The sequence below is a fragment of the Myxine glutinosa genome, chromosome 1 (genome assembly GCF_964187855.1).
Source record: "Myxine glutinosa chromosome 1, kmMyxGlut1.1, whole genome shotgun sequence".
NCBI lineage: Eukaryota > Metazoa > Chordata > Myxini > Myxiniformes > Myxinidae > Myxine > Myxine glutinosa.
In genome coordinates this window covers 88,122,818-88,147,003 of record NC_136261.1, presented here as the reverse complement: position 1 = coordinate 88,147,003, position 24,186 = coordinate 88,122,818, and the positions used below count along the sequence as shown (strand labels likewise).

At 49.1% G+C, this 24,186-nt stretch overlaps 1 protein-coding gene across 2 annotated transcripts in view; it reads right to left on the bottom strand.

The window, feature by feature from the left end:
• Positions 1-2,662: 2,662 nt before the first annotated feature.
• Positions 2,663-24,186, bottom strand: part of LOC137425865 (palmitoleoyl-protein carboxylesterase NOTUM-like) — a 78,477-nt gene continuing 56,953 nt past the window's right edge. The window contains exon 12 of one of the 2 annotated variants that reach the window (XM_068114594.2): positions 2,663-3,829. In XM_068114594.2, the coding sequence (XP_067970695.2) occupies positions 3,598-3,829 (232 nt within the window). In that variant the 3' untranslated portion in view covers positions 2,663-3,597. The remainder of the gene's footprint in view (positions 3,830-24,186) is intronic. The other variant, XM_068114601.2, reaches the window with a different exon arrangement.

Sequence of the window (24,186 nt, the reverse complement as noted above, 5' to 3'; positions counted from 1 at the left end):
TCTGCTCCAATCGGTTCTTCTGATCATGTGCTTGTCAAAGTGGACATCTCTCTGGCCATTCTCAGAGAGCCTCCTCAGCGTCGACGAGTCTGGCATTTCACTCAGGCCGACTGGGACGGTCTTCAAGCAGCCATCAATCGTCTGGATTGGTCTCCCATCTCCACTGCCTCTGACATCAATTCTTCCTGGGAATACTTCCAAAGCAAACTGATCTCTCTCATGCACAGATTTATCCCATCTCGCCTTCAGTTGTCTTACCCTTCCTCCCGTCCATGGTACACTGAATCTTGTGGTGAGGCAGTTGCCCTGAAACAACTTGCCTTTGCCTCTTGGAAGGCTAATCCAACTGAAGGAAATCTCAGTTCCTTCCACCAAGCTCGGAACAAGTGTGTGTCTACCCTCAGGAGTGCCAGGAAGCACTATCTCTCCTCACTCAAGAAGGAACTCTCAAACCTGTCTCCTTCCTCCAAATCCTGGTGGCGTCTGGTCAAGTCCGTTTCTGGTGTTTGTTCCCCCTCCATCCCCTCCCTTACCTCAAATGGCCACACAGTTGACATCGCACGTGACAAAGCCGAATGCCTCAACTCTGTGTTTGCCTCAAAATTCTTAGTCCCAAACCCATCTCTCTCTGTTCCCACCTTTCCCAGTCGAACCAAACTGCTCCTGGACTCTGTGACCTTCTCTCCTGACAAGGTGGAGGAGTTTTTGTCAAACCTCGACTCTGATTCTGCAACTGGACCAGATGACATCAGCCCACGGGTCCTAAAATCCTGCTCTGCCGCTCTATCTCACCCTCTCTCTGTTCTTTTCACCCTATCTTTTGCTCAAGGTCATCTGCCAGCATCCTGGAAATCAGCAAACATTACCGCTTTACACAAAAAAGGTGCAAAAACAGATCCTTGCAACTACAGACCAATCAGCCTGCTCCCAATTATCAGCAAAGTCATGGAATCCATCATTGCTTCGGATATGAAATCTTTCCTCTTCTCCAATGGCTTGATCTCTGATCATAAATTTGGTTTCAGACCAGGTCACTCTACTCTGGACATGCTGCTTCTGCTGTCTCAACAATGGATGGAGGTCCTCAATGCCAAACAGGAAATCAGAGCTGTCTCCCTTGACATATCACGTGCCTTCGATACGGTCTGGCACCCAGCTCTGCTCACCAAACTCTCCTCCTATGGTATCCATGGAAATCTCCATGCATGGCTTGCGGACTTCCTCTCTGGTCGTAGTCAACGTGTGGCCCTGAATGGATTTCTCTCATCTCCCCTTCCCGTTCAGGCTGGAGTTCCCCAAGGCAGTGTGCTGGGCCCTGTGCTTTTTCTGGTCTTTATCAATGATCTCTCCGACTCTCTGGAAAATCCTCTCTATCTCTTTGCTGATGACTCCACTCTCTGCCGCTCCATTCCTCTTCCCTCAGATCGGCAGTCTGCAGCCTCCTCACTCTCTGAAGACCTGGACAAAATCACAGACTGGTCAAACATGTGGAACATGTCTTTCAATCCTGACAAATCTCACATTCTTACTATGTCTCTCCGAAAAGATCGACTGGACAACCCTCCCATCTACTTTCTCAACAATCCTCTCCAAGAAGTTCTGTCGCTCAAGCTTTTGGGTCTCACCATCTGCCATGATCTTTCTTGGGAAAACCACATTTCCAAGCTGGCCTCCAAAGCCAGTCGCCGACTGGGCATCCTCCGTCGTGCGAAGTCCTTCCTAGGCACACCTGAGCTCCTCACCACATACAAGGCTTTCATCCGCAGCTCAATGGAATACTGTTCTCCCCTATGGGCTGGTGCTCCTGCCTCACACCTGGCTCGGCTTCACGCTGTTGAATCCAAAGCTTTCAGAATCATTGGAATCTCCCGCGATGAAGCTATCTCTGAGGGCCTTTCACTCACTCACCGCAGGCAGGTAGGTGGTCTTTCTGTCTTCTACCGACTCCTCTCCGGCCTTGCTCCCCCAGCTCTCTCTGTGCTCTGTCCCCCAAATATTCCTACAGGTCGCACAAGATCTGCCAGCCACCCTCTGATGGTTAAACTGCCGAAATCTCGGCTCTCTGCTCACCTTCACTCTTTCATTCCTCTTTTCTCCCGCCTCTGGAACAAACTCCCACACTCACTTCAATCACACTCCTCCCTCCAGGTCTTCAAAACAGCTGTTCACCACCATCTCTTATCTTCCCCCATCCAAAACCTTGATCTTTTCTACCCCCACTAATTCACCCCAGATCCACCTTGTTTGAAATTCCAACTTCTTTCCTGGAAGTCTTGGCAGTGTCCATATGTTTTATACCTCTCCCACCGCCCCCTTCCCATGCCTCCCCCCCAAAGCCCTCTCCCTCCCACAGTTCTCTCGATGTCTCCATGTCTCTCGGTCCCTGCTCTCAAATGTTGTGTTTGTGTCCTTCCCCCTCTCTCCCCATCTTGTCTACCGCTCCCGATGTTATTTGTTTTGTGTGTCTGTTTGTCTTTCTGTGCGATTAATGTTCGCTCTTTCACGAGCCTCGATCTTGTATACAAAAAAAAAAAAAAAAAAAAAAAGTCTATGAACATGGAATAGATAGCCTCACCACTCCCCCCTCTCCCCCTCATTTGTCTCCTCACAAGCTCTCATAACTCATTAGGTACAAGGAGGTGTAAAAACAATGATAATAACATTTTGAACGTGAACGTTTAATGTTTGAAGTAAAAGAGACATTCATTAAAATGTGCACCACACTACATATACAAATTATTTGAAGTAGTAGAGGCATGGTGCTAATACAATGGTTGAAAATAGTCTATTGGTGATTCATTGCTGAATGTGTGTGCTCTTCATCGGGATGATATGGGTTATAAATGTTGAAATGCCATTGCTTGTGTCCAGAGCTCCCTGAGCTGAGCTGCCCTGCAGACCTTTTGGCCAAAAGCCCGTGTCTGCTTCCGGCGAAGATCAAGACTACCGGAATAAGGAATATAGAAAGCCTGGACTGGAAGGCCTTGGCGGGCCATCGCCACTCCTGAAAAGGACATTTCTAAGCAATTGAATTTGGTTTATTTTGGTGTAATCATGCCATGTCGGAAACAAACCCAGCTTTTGATGTGTCTGCTTTGGAAAGCTTTATCTGTAAGATTACATTGTGATTTTTAAGGGGCTGGAGAATGTGAGAATGTGCAAAAGGATAGTTTGGGCTTCGCAGATCGATATATACCATGTGTAGGGCATGACAAATGCTCTTGGCATCAAGGAGATGCTCACATTAATCCAATAAATGCCATGTGTAAGGAAAAAATTCTGACCAATCAAAAATGGTATACTCATATATCGAGAAATAAAAAATATCGTTGGAGTTTTTGGAAAGTTGTGAGAACTTTTTGAAAGCCCCTCGTATTATTTTTTCATTGCTGAATGCAAGTTGCAGTGGTTGATGCTAATTTCCATGGCTGAGTGCATGTAACAGTGCGAGCGGTTCCATTCCAAGCTGCGCCGCCATTGCAGCTACATCCAATCCGAGATCGGTGAGTAGTTGAACCGCCTCAACTTCCTGCCCCGTGCGGGCATCACGAAGGGCCGGGCAGCTGGGATTACAGTGTGGCCAAGGGCAACTGTCCACTACTCTGTAAGTGCATCCCCCACTCCCCTTGCTGTAGATTGGTGCTGATTTCTTAACGTGCCTGTTCCTTGGAATCTCAATCTGTGGAGCAGGTTCGCTTCTTTTTGACTGCTCGCTCTCAACAAGAGCCATGGTTTGGTGTTCTTTCCATCGGCCGTTTCAAGGTTGAGCTCCCAACACTGCAGAGCTTCTGGTAAAGAAACTTCCTTGACCTTCACTTCAGCCCACGTGCTTTGTAGGAAGGAGTAAATGGAAACAAATGAATGACACAAACATAATGGAAAACGATTTTGCTTGGACAACAAGCGCATAAAAGATAATCAAAAGATTCGGGATTTCAAACATAAATCAAAATGTGGAAATGAACGCCAAACAAATTATTCTGCCTTGAGATGATGAGGTTTTGCACGAGCTTTGTTTCTCAGATGCAGTTATAATTGGAATTCAAATGTTCTACAAACAAGGTACAGTACTCACAACAATCGAAAAATTCGACAAAGCCTTTTTATTTTTAGAAAGACATGATATTAACTGTGGGTGTGTGTATATATATATATATATATATATATATATATATATATATATATATATATATATATATATATATATATATATACACAGATGTGAGTGTATATAAGACCACACTTTTGCATATTGGGTCACTGAATTGGTGTTGGCTTAGTGGTTAGGGTGCTGGCTTAGCGGTTAGGGTGTTCGCTTAGCGGTTAGGGTGCTGGCTTAGCGGTTAGGGTGTTCGCTTAGCGGTTAGGGTGCTGGCTTAGCGGTTAGGGTGCTGACTTAGCGGTTATGGTTTTTGGCTTAGCCGTTAGGGTGTTGGCTTAGCGGTTAGGGTGCTGGCTTAGCGGTTATGGTTTTGGCTTAGCGGTTAGGGTGTTGGCTTAGCGGTTAGGGTGCTGGCTTAGCGGTTATGGTGCTGGCTTAGCGGTTAGGGTGCTGGCTTAGCGGTTAGGGTGCTGGCTTAGCGGTTAGGGTGTTGGCTTAGTGGTTAGGGTGCTGGCTTAGCGGTTAGGGTGCTGGCTTAGCGGTTAGGGTGCTGGCTTAGCGGTTAGGGTGCTGGCTTAGCGGTTAGGGTGCTGGCTTAGTGGTTAGGGTGCTGGCTTAGCGGTTAGGGTGCTGGCTTAGCGGTTAGGGTGCTGGCTTAGCGGTTAGGGTGTTGGCTTAGCGGTTAGGGTTTTGGCTTAGCGGTTAGGGTGTTCGCTTAGCGGTTCGGGTGTTGGCTTAGCGGTTAGAATGTTGGCTTAGCGGTTAGGGTGTTGGCTTAGCGGCTAGGGTGCTGGCTAAGCGGTTAGGGTGTTCGCTTAGCGGTTAGGGTGCTGGCTTAGCGGTTAGGGTGCTGGCTTAGCGGTTAGGGTTTTGGCTTAGCGGTTAGGGTGTTGGCTTACCGGTTAGGGTGTTGGCTTAGCGGTTAGGGTGTTGGCTTAGCGGTTAGGGTGTTGGCTTAGCGGTTAGGGTGTTGGCTTAGCGGTTAGGGTGTTGGCTTAGCGGTTAGGGTGTTGGCTTAGCGGTTAGGGTGTTGGCTTAGCGGTTAGGGTTTTGGCTTAGCGGTTAGGGTGTTGGTTTAGCGGTTAGGGTGTTGGCTTAGCGGTTAGCGTGTTGGCTTAGCGGTTAGGGTGTTGGCTTAGCGGTTAGGGTGTTGGCTTAGCGGTTAGGGTGTTGGCTTAGCGGTTAGGGTGTTGGCTTAGCGGTTAGGGTGTTGGCTTAGCGGTTAGGGTGTTGGCTTAGTGGTTAGGGTGTTGGCTTAGCGGTTAGGGTGTTCGCTTAGCGGTTAGGGTGCTGGCTTAGCGGTTAGGGTGCTGGCTTAGCGGTTAGGGTGCTGGCTTAGCGGTTATGGTGCTGGCTTAGCGGTTAGGGTGCTGGCTTAGCGGTTAGGGTGCTGGCTTAGCGGTTAGGGTGTTGGCTTAGCGGTTAGGGTGTTGGCTTAGCGGTTAGGGTGTTGACTTAGCGGTTAGGGTGTTGGCTTAGCGGTTAGGGTGTTGGCTTAGCGGTTAGGGTGTTGGCTTAGCGGTTAGGGTGTTGGCTTAGCGGTTAGGGTGTTGGCTTAGCGGTTAGGGTGTTGGCTTAGTGGTTAGGGTGTTGGCTTAGCGGTTACGGTGCCGGCTTGGGATCCTAGGATCCCGAGTTCAAATCCCGGTCGATCGCTGAATTAACACCAGGGGGGTTGACCCAGCCTGTCATCCTTCCGAGGTCGGCAAATTGAGTACCAGCTTGCTGGGATGAATGATCACGGTGTGTACCCTGGGTTAGAATAGGTACACCGTATCCCTGCGCATCGTAAGAGCGTGACCAAGGCTTGGCGTCAGGAAGGGCATCCGGCCATAAAAACATTGCCTCAAACAGGGACCCATGATTGTCATGGGCCTTGCTCCAGGGGGGAAAAATGGCCTAAAAAGGATCATTCATTCATACATATATATGTATGTATATACAGGGTGTGCCAAAAGTAGGTCGAAAGTTAATTTATTTTATTTTTATTTAAGAGCAAGGCATTAACTTTCCATGTGCTGAAATAAAATTTTAAATATACTAAAATAAGCAACTTTATACCTACTTTTGGCACACCCTGTATATATCATATAATGCTCAAGATGTGTTCCAGAGGAGGGAATGTTACGTGAAAATAGAGCTACAAGAAGTCGCTATAATATTGTGGTTTTCCAGAAGTATATATACATATATATACAATTACTTGCACTGATGTTGTAGCCGAGTTTTGTTATAAGTAAAAAATACTTTGTTAATCATATAACAAACCATAATAACATTAAAAAAGTCAAAATTTACTGTAAACAACACACAATAGGGGGAGGGAGGGTTGCATCTGGGAAGAATCATTACCTCGGGTTCAGGTTACATTCTTTAATCTGTCTCGTTAACCTCCTGCTGTGTCCTGCATGCCTCATGATTTTTGTCGGAGTAAACAACACTCACCACCAACATCTGCATGGTGCTCACCTGCCTCTATCCTCTTCAGCACCAGCATCTTCACATCCATGTTGATGCTTTTCCTTGTTAATTTGAATAGCATTATCACTTGCAAGGCTTTTTCCAGACGTGGTGGGTCTAAAATTGTCATAAAAAACATCCATGGAATAATGAGTGTACCGAGAGCGTACTATATATATATATATATATATATATATATATATATATATATATATATATATATATACATACATATATATATATATATATATATATATATATATATATATATATATATATATATATATATATATATATATATATATGAGCATACCGAGACCGAACAATAGAGTGTTGACAGAAATATATAATTATTTTATTTAGGCAACCACTTATTGTGGTGAAATGTGTCATGATTTCAACTGGCTATGACTGGTGCATCACAACTGCTACTGAGAAGAAAGATATATACAGGGTGGTCCAGAAACCTTGGGCACATTTTGAAGAACGATACCTGCAAGAAACAACTACGTTTATTATTGTTCTTTGGTGCAAAACAAAACATGATTACTCGTAAATGGATGTGACCGCTTCAACACGCACCGACATCACGTGATACGCAACAAGGGTGAGGTGCATGACGTGATATGGATGGGGTGAGCATCGCTCACTGCTGCACGCGTTTGTCTTTGCATTAGTTCAGTTCATTGTGAATTAGACGCCCTAATGTGACGGAGGATATCGTGACAGAAAATGCTAATATATACATATGTATTAGCATATCGTATCGTAATACTTGTATGCATATCGTATCGTAATACTTGTATGCTAATATATAGATATATATTGTCGTGTTCCCGGGGATTAAGATCCTCCAAGGTAACGGGTTGTCAGCCGATCGAGCTTAATGCTCCGAGGCATTCAATCCAACTATTGCGGAGTTAATATGCGCGGGGGATGAGGCAGCGAAACTCTTACCTGCCGGATCCCACTGGACGTCTTCAAACCCAATGATCAAAGCAAACCGACAAGGAATTATAATGCAAAAATACCGGATTTAATGAAAGAAATGCCGGTCACAAAAAAAATGCACAGTAAAACTAAAATTCCTCATCGAGGGACCTTTCACACAGACTCGTAAAACAACACAAGGGAAAAAATAACTGGAAAATAATAAAGTGTGTTTGTGTACTTAGCTCTGAGCGGCTCTTGAACCCCATCAGTCCGCGAACGGGTCCCGGAGGTGCGTGAGCAGGAAACGCATGCCTTGGCGTGAAGTCCGTGCCCGGGAAACACCCTCGCCCTGGCGCGAAGTCCTTGCGCAGGAAGTAGGCCTCGGCGCGCAGTTCGTTCCTCCAGCCGCCGAGTGCGAAGTGAGCAGGTCACGCCCGTCCACTCGCCATCTGCTCCACACAGCACCGTGGTCCCTCAGCGATGACAGCTGCCACACCGTCCATACCAATGATCCAGTGAAAGGACAATGCGGCTGCTCGAACCGATCGCCAGGACCAAGAAAAGGAAATGAAATGTGCGGCTGCACAACACCAATGTCCCAACGCAAGACCAAGAAAATGCGACTGTGCACAATGGGAACCCAGCGCAAGAAAAAAATATCTGCGACAGTTTGCTTTCAATGTGCCTGGCACAAGAGGTATAACTTTGTCTGCTCGTTATGATGGCCCCAACACGTGAGCAGGCAAATGTGACTGTGCCTTCAATAGGAAGCCAGCGCAAGAAGAGAATATCTACGACTGTTCGCTTTCAATGTCCCTGGCACCAGAGCTATAACTTTGTCTGCTCGTGATGACAGCCCCAACGCATGAGCAGGAAAATGTGACTGCCTTCAATAGGAACCCAGCGCAAGAAGAGAAATATCTGCTACCATTCGCTTTCAATGTCCCTGGCACAAGAAAACAAAATGCCGGACCTCAAGTGTTTTGTTCCCAAGCCTCTTACGTCATCCGACGATGTCCGTTTGTGCTCCAATCAGTGAGTCCATATCCTTGCTCTATGGCCGTCCTGACCAATCGTTCTTTGGGGCGTGGCCTCACGGCCACTTGCCAGCCTTTGTGATCACCCGGTTGGTGGTATCAGCGGTAGTTGAATGTCCTGGTTCCGGGTACTTTTATTTAGTGTTTATTTTAGGTGTGGGGTGCATGGCGGGTGTGGTGTATGTCATAAGGAACAGTGTAAAAAGGTCACAGAGGTAATTTACATACAGTGGATTTACCATTAACCCCTACATAATTAGCATAACCCCACCCCTCGTCATGGGGACAAAGATACACTCTTATACGACATCCAGTCTAACAGATCCCTACTTTGGTACAGGGGGTTCTTCTTCTTCATCATGACATTCGGGGCACACTATCCTATACAATCCTACCTGGCCCTATGGTATTCTGTTGCCTACCCCCTCACAAACGTAACAATATTATATATATACTGTATATATATATATTCTATATATACTGTATATATATATATATATTATATTATATATATATATACATATACATATATATATATATATATATATATATATATATATATATATATATATATATATATATATATATACATATATATATAATATTATATTATATTATATATTGTTGTGGTTTTGAGAGTGTAAATATGACATCATTAAAGGTTAAAGGTCTGCCCCCCATAGTTAGTCCACAAGCAACACGTAGGCCCATTAGAATTAGTTATGTCATAGTATGTGTAAGAGTAGGCCATTTCCCTCGTGATATCTGCATTGTGTAAAGAAATGAGCTTCGGTCCTTTTCATTTTGCGGCCACCCTTCATTTTCATCTATGGGCAAACTCGATCCCGCGCCCCATTTGGCATCCCTCAAGTTTGTTACTCTTTGGCTGCCAGCAGCGTTCGCTGCCCTTGGTTTTGCTCGAAACTAGTCGGGGACCACGAGGTAGGCCTAAGAAGAGGGAGGAGCGCGAGGGTCTATGTGTGGCCGCGTCAAGCAGCACGTCAGAGGCGTGACGGTAAGAGCAACAGCCAACCAGGGCTCGGAGGGCATGGCTTGATAGGGCGTAGTAAAGAGCATCTAGTAAGTTCCAGAGGGTTCGCTGGGCAAGGCTATATAAGCATGTGCACAAAGCCCTTGAACAGGACTTATGAGGACTCATGCGACAGGACTCGCAAAGGACTGAGAGGAATCGCACATTGCTAGAGAACTGTATTGGGAGGACTGAAGCCAAGCCCTTGTTGGAGCATTGAGAGGACCGGCGTGCACACGACAGTTTCGAGGCCTTGATTGAGAAGCGCATATTGAACTATTCGCTTATTACGTACGCATCCCCAAGTGTAACCGCCAAAGCCAGCCCTACCATTCGCCCTGTAATAATCCCGTGCGCGAAAACGACACGTGGAGAGCTCCTGCCATCTGTTCATCTACTTCGCGGTGCGAGTTTGGGCCCGGAGAGCGAGCTGCCTGGACGCCATCCCTGAACCATCAACCTGTTCGTCTGAAACTCCGTGTGAGTGTGTCTGAGAGTGAACGGGCCCGTTTGTCTTGGGATAAGTATAAGACTGTTTAAGGCTGCACTGTGTATTAATCTTCTGACTATTGTACAAAGTGTAAATAAACCTTGTTATTCCTTTTCTTCCAAATTCGACTGTTTCCGTGATTTCCTCCATTGGGTAAGCGTGGCACGATTACGAACTGCTTGGATCGGGTTTAGTCATTGATAACGGCTCAGGTCACGGGTTCGCTACAGCTCGGTGTTTCCACCAACACCCGTGATTCGGGCGGGGCTTATTTCCTCGTTTCCGGTCAGCGCGAGTAATTAGGTAATAGTGATTAGTCCTACGACCCTACTTCGCGCTGTCCGGGAAGGACGTCATAGGTCCCCGGTCCCGTCGGCTAGTCAAAGACAATGGGACTAATCCCCCCTTGGTAAGGGGAAAAGGCCGACGCTGAGATCCGCAACAATTGGTGTCAGGAGTGGGATTGGACCCGAAGTGCGCTTAACGCACTCAAAATTACGAGCGGCCGAAATTTAGTTTTAACATCCAAATTAAAATCGTACCATGGATAACCAAGACGGTCGGATGCCAGTGGGGGTAAATGAGGAGGATGAGGAGCTAGAATCAACCCAGGACCCCCGGGAAGAATTGGGAGAAATGGAGGATGCAATTGATGAGGGTACAGCAGTAGAGGTAGCAGGGGAAGAAAATGGCGGCACCTCACACATGGCGACGAGGGCCGCGCCTGCTGCGCAAGTGGGGGGGGGGGGGGGTGGTAGACATGCAAGCCTTCATGGCGCAGCTCATGAATTAAATAAATAAAATAAATGGTAAGATGGATGCCCAAATTGACAAATCCACCCCGGAGGAAAAACAAATGGGGGGCCAATTGAAGGAAATGGGGTGGAAATTGAGGGAAATGGGGGACATCCGCCCGGGAAATATAACAGATGGGGGATCAATTGGAAGAGGTACAAAACGGGCTGGAAAGCAAAATGGACACCCGAGGGGAGTTAATAAAAAAGATGGGGGAGGACATAAGGCGCAGGTCGAGCGGGAAAGTCGCATTGGTACGCGACGGGGTAGTGCGACGTGAGGGACACGGGAAAAGCGAGTTTGAGCAGAGCACAGCCAAGTTGACCGGGGTAGAAATCGCGACACGGGGTATGGAAAAGCTGACGGCCGCCGAGTTGGGAAATAAAATGTTATGTGCACCGGCGGTCGTCGAGGAAAAAGAAAAAGAAATTATAGTGAAAATTGGGGACGAAGAGAAGGCAGAAGCAGAACTTAAATCGGAGATGGAGGTGGAATATGTGCAAAGTCCGTGTTCGCATCGTGATGTCGTGCTGCCTAACCCAAATGAAAGTTTGCAGGTGCGGTTGGCGGAGAAGAGAATCCCGAAGGTGAGTAGGAAAATGTATGGCGCGAGTGTTTGGTGCGAAAAGATTTTTCGCGCGCTTGGGATCGCGACGCCACCCGGGCGCTTGTGGAAGGTCCGTGGTGCGCTGTGTGGAAGTGAGTGGCGTGCATGTGCGAACGGCACCGAAGCAGGAGTGTATAACGGAGTGTATGTGGGAAGAGTGTGAAACGGAGTGTGGAACGGAGTGTGACACAGAGTGTACGATGGCCGAAGAAAGTGTGCGGGAGTGCACCCCAGAGCGCCTGATGGGGTGTGTGCAGGAATGCACACCCGTGGGTGTTAGAGGATGTAACCAGAGAGTGTACGTTGGGGTGTGTGATGGCCAAGTGTGTAACGGAGTGTGCGAGTAGAATGAGTGCGCCAGGATGTGCGCGAGGGTGTATGATAATGGAGTGTGCGAGCGGCGTGAGTACGCCTGGGTGGTGTGCACAAGAAAGTGCAATAATGGAATGCAGGGAATGTATGGGAGTCGCTGGAGCACCTCGGTGTGAGAATGTGGCTCAAGCATCGACCCAGACCGGGGGGTTAGCGTTTAGGACGACGGATAGCCGACGCGAGCCCTCGGTGAGTCGGGTGCTTTGTGTGATGCGGGGGCCGGCGGGGATCGTTGCCACGGTGGCGTGCACGATTCAGGCCGGGCCCCGCCCTGTATGGTTGGTGCCGCGTCGTAAAGGCGATCGGCACGGTTCGAGGGGGGGTAGGAGAGGTCGGAACTCGCCCCCTGGCGGGCACGGTGCTCCGACCGGGGGAGGTTGGGCCATCGTGCCGGAGACCGAAAGGCTCCGCGCAGGGATGGCGCCTGGAACCTCGGCCCAAGCATGCCTCCTCCCCAGAATCGAAAATGCCGGACGGACCCAACCTACAGGAGACTAACCACCCGCATGCATTGCTCGGCTTTTCGAAGCCGAGCCGTGAAAATGTATTCCCGCACGAAGAGGCTCATAGTTAGTGGACGGATAGTAATGGCAGTAGTGATGGCGAATGGCAGCTTCACCATTCACTATTTTTTGGGGGGCACATGAGCTTTAGATTATGGGGGTGGCAGTGAAAACTAGCCGAGGGCGGGCTAGGATATTGTTAGGGATTTAGAGATGACAATAGGAGACATGATATTTAAGTAGTGACATTTGTACCGGTAGAGGGGACGTAGAGAGATTAGATGGATGTTAATGACAGGGAAGTGCTTAGTGTAAGGGAAGACGGGAAAGCACGAGTATTAGAGGGAAGTCGTTAGTTAGATGATGCTGTGTGTGAGCTTGAGATTGAGAATCTCTGTGATGAGCTTGAGCAAATGAGGAATTGAATGAGAATCTTTGTGGTGAGAATGAGCAAATGAGGAATTGGTTGGGGATGACCAGAGAAAGTGTATAAGTGGTGTATTGAGGACAAATGGAATTGTGTTGAGTGAATGGACTTGCATGGGGTGCAAGGGGATAAATGGAGAAGATACTTGTGGTGGGGAATGAGTGGTGTGGAGTGCATGGTGCGAAGGAGTGGATGGGGGAGGATGGACCCCTTCATGAATAACCGGGGAGGGTAGTTTAAAGTTAGGTAGAGGGTTTCGGTAAATTTTTGGATATTGACACCTGTGGTGCAGGTAGTAGCAAATAAGTGCTTGGATGGGTGCGTGAGTCTGTGGAAATGGCTGGGCGTGTGGGCTTCATTGGTGAGTATAGTTATTGGGGCACTCCGCCACTGGTAGTCTGTCGGCCAGGTGTGGCCGCAAGTCGGCTCTGGGAGCCAGTTAGAGTCAGAGTAGTGTTCAGTGGGGCCCGAGGATCCTAGGAGAGGACCCGGGTAGCCCAATGCCAGAGAGGACATCAGAGGGGTGAGAGAGCCAGGAGGGGCCTTCCCCGATTTAGGGTAGTTGTAAGGAGCATGGTAAGCTCGGGTGGCGACTTCAGTGGCGGAGGTGCGCAGGTAGTTGGGCCTGCTGGTGGAGCCACATGACCCAGCCCCGAAATTGTGCGAAGGCACAGTGAGAAAAATTGGGGAGTGAGACCGAAATTGGAGGGCACCACAGGGTGGGTCAATGGGAATTGCTTTTTAGAACCACATAGTTTAAAGTTGCCAATTGGCAGGGCAAGACCCCGGGTAGTGTAAAGGAGTTAATGTTATTAGAGTATAGTTAGGATGAGAAATGTCTTCGTACCATCCGCATCCACTCACCAAGGAGACAGAACTCCACACCAGATTTTGCAAACGTTTGGATGGTAAAGACGCATCATGACGTAAGTGTGACATTGTGTTTATTCCATCTCTTCCTTCTTGGGAGGGATTGGATGACGAATTTGGCATAGAGGGGGGGATAGAAGAGACAAGATGTAGTGACGGATTTGTAAATTGTGTAAATACGGGGTAGGGGCAAGGGCAGAGTCGGTGACATGGGGGGTGACGTACGCTAGGGACGAGCTTTCTCCGCTTGCTCTCCCGTGCTCCTCATGTTGCATTGCCTTGTGTTTATGTGTACCTTTGCACCCTTTCCTCCACTGACTCTCTGCTTTGTTTTTCCTCCACACCCATGGACCCATTATTTTTGTTGAGGGGATTGTGCAGGAACCCTGAGCTGTGCGGCTGCACTTTGCCACACCTGTGCCACTGCACTCTGCTACCTGTTGCTGCACCAGTACACCTAATGGACCACACCTTCTGTGGCCTGGCACCTTTGCTGAGGCATACAATTGCTGCAAGCGTTATCTTGCCCCTGCGGACCACTGGTTTTAAGTGGCGTCAAAGTCATGCAGATGGACCATAAGATGGCCGTGCAAATCAAAAACGGACACGGTTTGTGCATTTTTTATTCCGGTGTGCCAGGAAAGAAGATCTCCAAGTTTTATTACGGCACACCGAAGACGACGCAGGAAGACGCAAGAAGCAGCAGCCCAGCAGCAGCCAAGCAGCAAAAGCCAGCATTGATTATTGACATGTGATTGTGCATGATAGTGCATTTTTGTGCATTTTGTATATGGTGTATTGGTGCAGTGCAGTGCATTCTGTTTCTCTCTCAAAATTCTCTCCCACAAAAGAACAGGTCCTGGGTTGTATAACTGTAAATAATTAGATTAGTCTTGTAAATAACATGCTCCCCACCGGCTTTATGTATAGTTTGAGAATTCTTTCCGTAATTCGGTTAGTTGTGAGTGTGAATCTGTTCGTTAGTACACAACGCAGTAGGTGGGACATATCTAGTGTCGTAAAACTTGCACACAAGGTATTAGGTTAAATGTAGAGGGGAACCACATCTAAGTGTCACACGTAATTTAACAAGTAGTCCTGACCCTTGCTCAAAACCGGTCGTTCTCACTTGCGTGGGTTCGGCTCGGGGATGAGCCTGGCGAAGGAGGGGGGGCAGTGTTGCGGTTTTGAGAGTGTAAATATGACATCATTAAAGGTTAAAGGTTTGCCCTCCCCCCCCCCCCCCCCCATAGTTGGTCCACAAGCAACACATAGGCCCATTAGAATTAGTTATGTCATAGTGTGTGTAAGAGTAGCTTAGGTCCTTTTCATTTTGCGGCCACCCTTCATTTTCATCTATTGGCGAACTCGATCCCGCGCCCCATTTGGCATCCCTCAAGTTTGTTACTCTTCGGCTGCCAGCAGCATTCGCTGCCCTTGGTTTTGCTCGAAACTAGTCAGGGACCACGAGGTAGGCCGAAGAAGAGGGAGGAGCACGAGGGTCGAGGTGTGGCCGCGTCAGGCAGCACGTCAGAGGCGGTGACGGTAAGAGCAACAGCCAACCAGGGCTCGGAGGGCATGGCTTGATAGGGCGTGGTAAAGAGCATCTAGTAAGTTCCAGAGGGTTCGCTGGGCAGGGCTATATAAGCGTGTGCACAAAGCCCTTGGACAGGACTTATGAGGACTCGTGCGACAGGACTCGCAAAGGACTGAGAGGAATCGCACATTGCAAGAGAACTGTATTGGGAGGACTGAAGCCAAGCCCTTGTTGGAACATTGAGAGGACCGGCGTGCACACGACAGTTTCGAGGCCTTGATTGAGAAGCGCATATTGAACTATTCGCTTATTACGTACGCGGCCGCAGCCGCAAGTGTAACCACCAAAGCCAGCCCTACCGTTCGCCCTGTAATAATCCCGTGCGTGAAAACGACACGTGGAGAGCTCCTGCCATCTGTTCATCGACTTCGCGGTGCGAGTTGGGGACCGGAGAGCGAGCTGCCTGGATGCCATCCCTGGACCATCAACCTGTTCGTCTGCAACCCCGTGTGAGTGTGTCTGAGAGTGAACGGGCCTGTTTGTCTTGGAATAAGTATAAGACTGTTTAAGGCTGCACTGTGTATTCTTCTTCTGACTATTGTACAAAGTGTAAATAAACCTTGTTATTCCTTTTCTTCCAAATTCGACCGTTTCAGTGATTTCCTCCATTGGGTAAGCGTGGCATGATTACGAACCACTTGGATCGGGTTTAGTCATTGATAACGGCTCGGGTCACGGGTTCGCTACCGCTCGGCGTTTCCACCAACACCCGTGATTTGGGCAGGGCTTATTTCCTCGTTTCCGGTCAGCGCGAGTAATTAGGTAATAGTAATTAGTCCTACGACCCTACTTCGCGCTGTCCGGGAAGGATGTCATAGGTCCCGGGTCCCGTCGGCTAGTCAAAGACAAGGGGACTAATCCCCCCTTCGTAAGGGGAAAAGGCCGATGCTGAGATCCGCAACAATATATATATATATATATATATATATATATATATATATATATATATATATATATATATATATATATATATAAATAAATAAAATATTGTTGCGGTTTTGTGAATAAAGAATGACCCCCCTCGTAGGTAGTTGCACCACAACATGTAGCCTTGCTTTAGTTCAGTTATTTCTTATTAAATGTAAGCGTAGTCTCCTTTCCTGTGTTAGTATGCATTGAGCAGGCCAGTGAGTTGGGTGTTCTTTGGGCTGGAATGCCATGTTAGGCCTGGAACAAGTCTGGCAAGGCCGAAGGGAGGAGCTGCAGGGGAGTGGCCGGTAGGCGGGGAGCAGCCAATCGGAGCTCAAGGGGAGAGGCTCACAACGGCAGCGAGAGGAGGGCCTTGGAACATTCGGGTAAGACTCTGGGGCGGGGCCATAAAACCCTGCCCCGGGCCCCCCGCATCAGTCGGAGTATCAGAGAGCATTGTGCGACAGTCGGAGAGGGAGTGCCCCAGTGAACGAGTCAGAGAGAGTTGGTGGAGAGTTGGTTCCTGGTTGGTTCGTGGTTCGTGAGCATTGTGAGAGAGTGCAACAGTGACCAAGTCCCAGTGAGAAAGATGTTGTAGCCATGAGTGAATTCGGTTGCTTGTTATAAGCCCTCTCTGTACACGAACTCTCCCTGTGCCCTGCGCTCTGCGGCTGTGAATAACGCGCTCGTGAGGACGATCCATTCCGGGTCACAGACGCACGGTCTCCCTGCCTGCGCTCCCAGCACACGTGACGCGAACATCCAAGGGCCACGCCCGGCGAGCTGTCCGGGAGTGAACGGCGCTCAGGCGCGTTTGGAGCGCGTACTTTTCCTTCCTCCTTTTCCCTGCATGAGTGAGTGGGCCCTGGTCTTGGGGATAAGTTAAGACTGATTAAGTATCTGCTCTGTGTCCCTTCTCTTTATCCTCATCCTTGTATAGTTGTAAATAAACCTGTGTTCTTTCTTCCATTTGACCGTTCCCGTCATTTCCATCTATTGGCCTAGCACTGTACGAATAAAATCACTCGAATCGGGTTCAATAAAAGTTATGGCACGAGTCACGTGATACGCAAACCGCTCGGGCGTATTCGATTAGCGTGGCTTGTGCGAGGTCCAGTCCCCGTTCTCGTGGCAGCATGGGTACCGAAGGTACGTGTGGATTCGACCCGATACCCTTCCTCACGCCTGCTACGGGAGTGGCGACTCGGACTCGAAGCCCCGAAGGGGGAAAAGGGGTTTAACCCCCCCCTCTGTACGTCGACGAGCTTCGAGAGATCCGCAACAAATTGGTGTCTGGGAGTGGGATAATTGGACGAAGAGTGCGCTCACGCACTCGAAATTATGAGTGGATGAAATTTAGTTTTTAACAAACCAAATTGAATTCGTACGATGGCTGGCCAAGACGGTCAAATGCCGGTGGGAATAATAGATGAAGAAGAACTAATGGCCCAGGACCCGCAGGGACAGTTGGTAGTGGAGGAAAATGAAGAGGGTGCGACAGTTGGTACCGAAAATGGCGGCGCCTCGCACGTGGCGGCGGAAACCGAGCCTGCGGTGCCAGCGGGTTTGGACATGCTGCTACTCGTGGTGCAAATGATGGCATACATGAATGAAATGAGTGACAAAGCCACCAGGGAAATTAAAGAAATGAAGGGTGAATTGAAGGAAACGTTGGATACCCAGGGGAACAAATCCACCCGAGAAATGAAGGAAATGAAAGATGGGTTAAATGGGTTGGAAAACAAAATGGATGCCCAGAGGGAAGAATCCAGGTGTAACATGGAAGGGTTGGAAAACAAAATGGTTGCCCAGAGGGAAGAATCCAGGTGTGAAATGCAGAAGATGAGGGCAGCGTCAAAAAAGGACATGAAAAAGGCAGGGGAGGAGATCAGGCGCAGGTTGAGCGGGAAGGTCGCGGTGGTACGCGACAGGGTGAAGCGATACGGGGAACGCATGGAGAGCGAGGTAAAGCGAGGCACAGCCAAATTGACTGGGGCTATGGGAGTAGCGACGCGGGTGTAGAGGAGCCGATGATCGTCACATTGGAAAATAAAATTTTGGGGGCGACGGCGAAGGCCAAGTTATAAAAGAAAATTTTAGGGGCGCCGACGATCGTCGTGGTAGAAAAAGAAGTAACAATTGGAGTTGAAGAGATGGGAGAAAAAGGGAATAAATCACGGGAGGAGGTGATGGAATCCGCGCAAAGTTCGTGTTTGCACCGTAATGCCAGGCTTGCTAACCCAATAAAAAGTTTGCAGATGCTGGCGGAGAAGGAGGGCCCCGAGGTGAGAAATAATGGTGCGAATGTGTTTGGCGCGAACGGGTGCTCAGCGTGCTTGGGAGAGAAGCGAGACCCAGGTGTTTGCGTTGGGCCCATTGTGCGGTGTGAGAGGGAGTGCGTGGAGCGAGAGTGTGTTATGGAAGAGTGTGCACCAGAGTGTGCGAGGGCCGAGTGTGTAACAGAAGCGTGTGCACCAGGGAGTGCGATGGCCGAGTGTGGAAAAGAAAAGTGTGCACCGGAGTGTGCGAGAACTGAGTGTGTGGAAGAAGAATGCACACCGGAGTGTGTGTGGGAGGAGTGTGCACCGGAGTGTACAATGGAGTATGTGAGAGATGAGTGTGCACCAGAGTGTGCGAGGACCGAGTGTGTGGAAAAAGTGCACACCGGAGTGTGTGTGGGCAGCGTGTGCACCAGAGTGTGCGATAGCAGAATGTGAGCAAGAATGCACACCGGAGTGTGTGTGGGAAACATGTGCACCAGAGTGTGCGACACCGGAGTGTGTGAAAGGTGCGTGTGCACCTGGGTGGTGTGCACCGGAGCATGCGGTAACGAGTGTGGAGTGGGTCGCGCGTGGTGAGGACGCGGCTCATGCATCGACACAGACCGGGGTAGAGCTTAGCGGGACGGGTAGCGTACGCGAGCCCCCGGTGAGTTGTGTGCTGCAGGGACCGGAGGGGATCGGTGGCGCGTTGGTCTCGCGAGAACAGGCATGCACGATTCCTGCCTCCGCCCCCCACACTCTATGGTTGGTGCCGTATAGCGGCAAGGCCGATCGGCCGGGTTCAAAGGAAGGTTCGAGTTTTCGGAGCCACACACCTTGTCAGGTGCGGTGCTCCGACCGTGGCCGGCTGGGTGATCATGCGTGGGACTGCAAGGCTCCGCGCAGGGATGGAGCCCTGTACCTGGGCCCATCCATCCCTCCCCCCTTGGATCAAAAATGCCAGACGGACACCCTCTACAGGCGACAACCACCCGCATGGATCGCTCGGCCCTACGAGGCCGAGCTGTGACGACGTACTTCCACACGGAGAGGCTCTTAGTTTAGAGGACTGTGGAGAGTGGTGTCCCCCACGTGGGGGAATGGTAGTGTCACCATTCCTCACACGTGGGGGGCCCATGAGCATTAGTTTAGGGGGATGGCAGTGTTAGGCACATGGAGGGGCCAGCATTGGTTGCCTCCATGGGGCACCGAAGCTAGCGAGGGAGGGCTAGGATAATGTTAGGGAATTAGAAGACAGTAGGGACATGAGATTTAAGTAGCGACACCTGAACTATAGAGGGGATGTTGAGAGTTTAGGTGGATGTTAAAGAACAGCGTGTGCATCGTGTAAAGGGACGACGGGGAAGCACGAGAGTAGGGGAAATTAGGTAGCTAGATGATGCTGTGTGAGTGAGGAATTGTGTTGAGAATAAATGGAGTTGTGTAGTAGTGTGGATGGAATTGTGTAATGGTGTGTGAAAGTACTGGTGTGAGAAATATGTGGAGTGTGAGAAAAATGGTTTGCAAGATATTTGGTGTGAGAATGCTTGGTGTGGAATGCATGGTGCGAAGGATTGAATGGGGGAATTGGAACCAATTCGCGAAAGCCCGGGGGGGGGGGGGGTAGTGTAAAGCCAGGTAGAGGGCATAGGTAAATTGTATGGATATTGACACCTGTGGTGCGGGCAGTGGAAAGAAGTGCTTTGTAGGGTGCAAGAGACTGTGGAATGGCTGGGTGTGTGGTTTAATTGGTGCGTATGGTTATTGGGGCACTCTGCCACTGGTAGTTTGTTGGTCAGGTGAGGCCGTAGGTAGGCTCTGGGAGCAGGTTAGGTTAGTTGTGAGTGGGGCCCGAGGATCCCAGGGGAGGACCCGGGTTGCCCGATGCCAAGGTGGGCATAGAGGGGGTAAGTGCCAGGGAGGGCCTTCCCCGGTTAGGTAGTCGCAGGAGCAGGCAAGCTCGGGGGGGCGGCTTCAGTGGCGGAGGTGCGCAGGTAGGTAGACCTGCTAGTGGAGCCACACGACCCAGCCCCGAAATTGTGCGAGGGCACAGTAAGAAAATCCGTTGGGTGAGACCCAAATTCGGAGGGCACCACAGTGTGGGCAATGGGAATTCGGGTTCTTAGAACCACATAGTTTAAAGAGGCCGATTGACAGGGTACGACCCCGGGTAGTTTAACAGTGTAAATGTTAGTAGTGCAGTTAGGATATGAGAAATCCCTATGCACCATACACCGAGGAGGACGATCTCCACACCGAGGCTCTGTAGACAGATTGAGTGGTAAGATGCATCATGACGTAAGTAAGACATTGTTAGGTTCCATCCCTTCCTTCCTGGGAGGGAGTTGGGGACAAATTTGGCATAGAGGGGGATATGGGAGACAAGACGTAGAGACGGATTGTAAATACAAGGGGGGGGGGGGGGCTAGGGTAGTGTAGACGATGGTGGGTGGTACTGACGGCTAGGGACGAACATGCTCTGCTCGCTCTACCATGTCCCTCGCACCGCACCAGGCATGGTGGTGCCTGGTCACCTTGTTTTTTGCTTGCCACTGTGTCCTTTCCGTTTGCTTGTTGCGCTTAGTCTTCCCTACCCACCCCAGGACCATTTTGGAGGCCGAACCGTGCAGCACCATCGCACCCATGCAGCATCCATTCTGCCGTGTCGCACCGGTGCAGCCGAACTGTGCAGCACTTTGATGCCAAACCCACCTTGCTGCACCCTTGCTACATCTGTGCAGCTGACCTGTGCAGCACCTTGCTGCCAGTCCTTTTGCAGCACCCTTGTCACAATTATGGATCACAAGCCTTGTGGCCTCGCACCTCTGCTGTGCAGCATGTTGCTGCAAAATCATCTTGCACCTTCGGGCCACTTGTTTGAGTGGCACTGATGCGACGCAGTTGGACCACAGGAGAGTGGCCCTGCTGGCCAATAAAAAGAAAGTGTGTGCAATTGTTTACTATCGTGTGCCAGGTATGAAGAAGATGTGGAAGCTTAGATGGCCCTGATGCTTCATATGGCCTGTATGCCGGTCAGGGCCAGCCGGTTTTGTTAGCCGCACACAGAAGATGCAAGATGCAAGCAGCAAGTGCCATATAAGTGTTGTTTTTCTCCCCTCCAATTCTCTTTTTCAAAGTGCAGGTCCTGGGTCATAGCATTGTAAATAAAGTAAGTTCTGTGCATGTAAATATAAGAATGTGCCCACCAGCTATGTGTTTAGTTTGAAAATTCCGGAAATACTCGGGTAGTTGTGGGTGTGAGTCGGTTAGAGTAGCTGCTCAACGCATTAGGGGGGGACATATTTAGTGTTAAAAATGTCGCACACATGGGTCAGGATAAATGCGAGGGGGATTACACCTATGTGTCGCATTTAAAAGTAATGGTAAATTTGCATGCCAGGCTCTACCGGTCGTTCCATTGTTGGGGTCGACTCGGGATGAGTCTGGTGAGAGAGGGGCGTAGTGTTGTGGTTTTGTGAATAAAGAATGACCCCCCTCGTAGGTAGTTGCACCACAACATGCAGCCTCGCTTTAGTTCAGTTATTTCTTATTAAATGTAAGCGTAGTCTCCTTTCCTGTGTTAGTATGCATTGAGCAGGCCAGTGCGTTAGGTGTTCTTTGGGCTGGAATGCCACGTGTTAGGCCTGGAACAAGTCTGGCAAGGCTGAAGGGAGGAGCTGCAGGGGAGTGGCCGGTAGGCGGCGAGCAGCCAATCAGAGCTCAAGGGGAGTGGCTCACAACGGCAGCGAGAGGAGGGGCTTGGAACATTCGGTTAAGACTCTATGGCGGTGCCATAAAACCCTGCCGCGGGAACCCCCCGCGTCAGTCGGAGTATCAGAAAGCATTGTGAGACAGTTGGAGAGGGAGTGCCCTAGTGAACGAGTCAGAGAGAGTTGGTGGAGAGTTGGTTCGTGGTTCGTGAGCATTGTGAGAGAGTGCAACAATGACCAAGTCCCAGTGAGAAAGAGACGTTGTAGCCACGAGTGAATTCGGTTGCTTGTTATAAGCCCTCTCTGTACACGAACTCTCCCTGTGTCCTGCGCTCTGCGGCTGTGAATAACGTGCTCATGAGGACGATCCATTCTGGGCCTCAGACGCATGGTCTCCCTGCCTGCGGTCCCAGCACACGTGCCGCGAACATCTGAGGGGCACGCCCGGCGAGCTGTCCGGGAGTGAACGGCGCCAAGGCGCGTTTAGAGCGTGTACTTTTCCTTCCTCCTTTTCCCTGCGTGAGTGAGTGGGCCCTTGTCTGGGGGATAAGTTAGGACTGATTAAGCATCTGCTCTGTGTCCCTTCTCGTTATCCTGATCCTTGTATAGTTGTAAATAAACCTGTGTTCTTTCTTCCATTTGACCGTTCCCGTCATTTCCATCTATTGGCCTAGCACTGTACGAATAAAACCACTCGAATCGGGTTCAATAAAAGTAATGGCACGAGTCACGTAATACGCAAACCGCTCGGGCGTATTCGATTAGCGTGGCTTGTGCGAGGTCCAGTCCCCGTTCTCGTGGCGGCGTGGGTACCCAAAGTACGTGTGGATTCGACCCAATACCCTTCCGCACGCCCGCTACGGGAGTGGCGACTCGGCCTCGTGGACTCGTAGGCCCGAAGGGGGAAAAGGGTTTAACCCCCCCTCTGTACGTCGACGGGCTTCGAGAGATCCGCAACAATATATATATATATATATATATATATATATATATATATATATATATATATATATATATATATATATATATAATTATAGATATAGATATATATATGCCAAATCGGTATGTAGTTGGCAGGAGGAGAAGTGATAAACCAGATACTAAGATGCAGCCAACCACACAAGAAGGTGCGATTAATTGGGGGTGTTAAATTATCAGGAGAAGATTTCCATTTGCGTTTATTTAATAATTCTGATTCCGAGAACATTTTGAACGCCACACTTAGATGTTGTTTCAGCGTCTGAATTTAAATGTGCTTCGTGAACTCCATTCTGCAGACATGCGGACAGCCCTTCAGGCTACATTCTGCAACAAAGCCGTGCTTTTGGGTCAGATTAAAATAACATGGCTTATTTTGCCAGGTTCAGCAAATCGGATGAAGATCAAGGCACCCCCAATAAAAAAAACATAAGAAGGATGCACAAGGATTGTATTTAAAAGTTGGTATTGTTCTTCCCACTCTATCAAGAACAGAAAATTCTCGCTCAGTTTTTGTGTGATTTATTGAACTGTTCTGTGATAATTCTTATTAATCGGGATGATGAATTAAATTGTATTTATTTCATCTTTCTTGATAATCCTTAGACTCGTGAATGCTTGTACTTATTCTTTTTTCTTTACCTTTAAACATCTTTCTCAAATAAATCTTAATTATCCACATCCAAGCTTTATACTAATAAATGATCCAGAAGTATTTGTTCATTTTTTGAGTTGAATCTGAATTTTCATCATTGTATGCCACCTCTGTATGCGCTTTAGAGATTACTGAGATGTCGTTCCTTCAGAGGTTCCATTGTAGCCCACAAGGATGTGTTTCCAAATCATTCCTTGAAAAATAGAACGACTCAGCCTACAAAGCGCCTATAGCGCAATGGAGTATTGATCATCTATATTGGCTGGTGCTCCAGCATCACATCTGTCAGGTCAGGTATGGGGGCATGCGCCAGAACAGTACGTTGTCATGTCCACTTAGTGGTGTATTGAGCAAAATGACGCTCGGAGCGAGATCTCAAATTTTCGCCTATATAAATTGCAATTGTCCTACTGAACGTGCAGTTGTTAAATGTGACTGTGTAGTTCACCG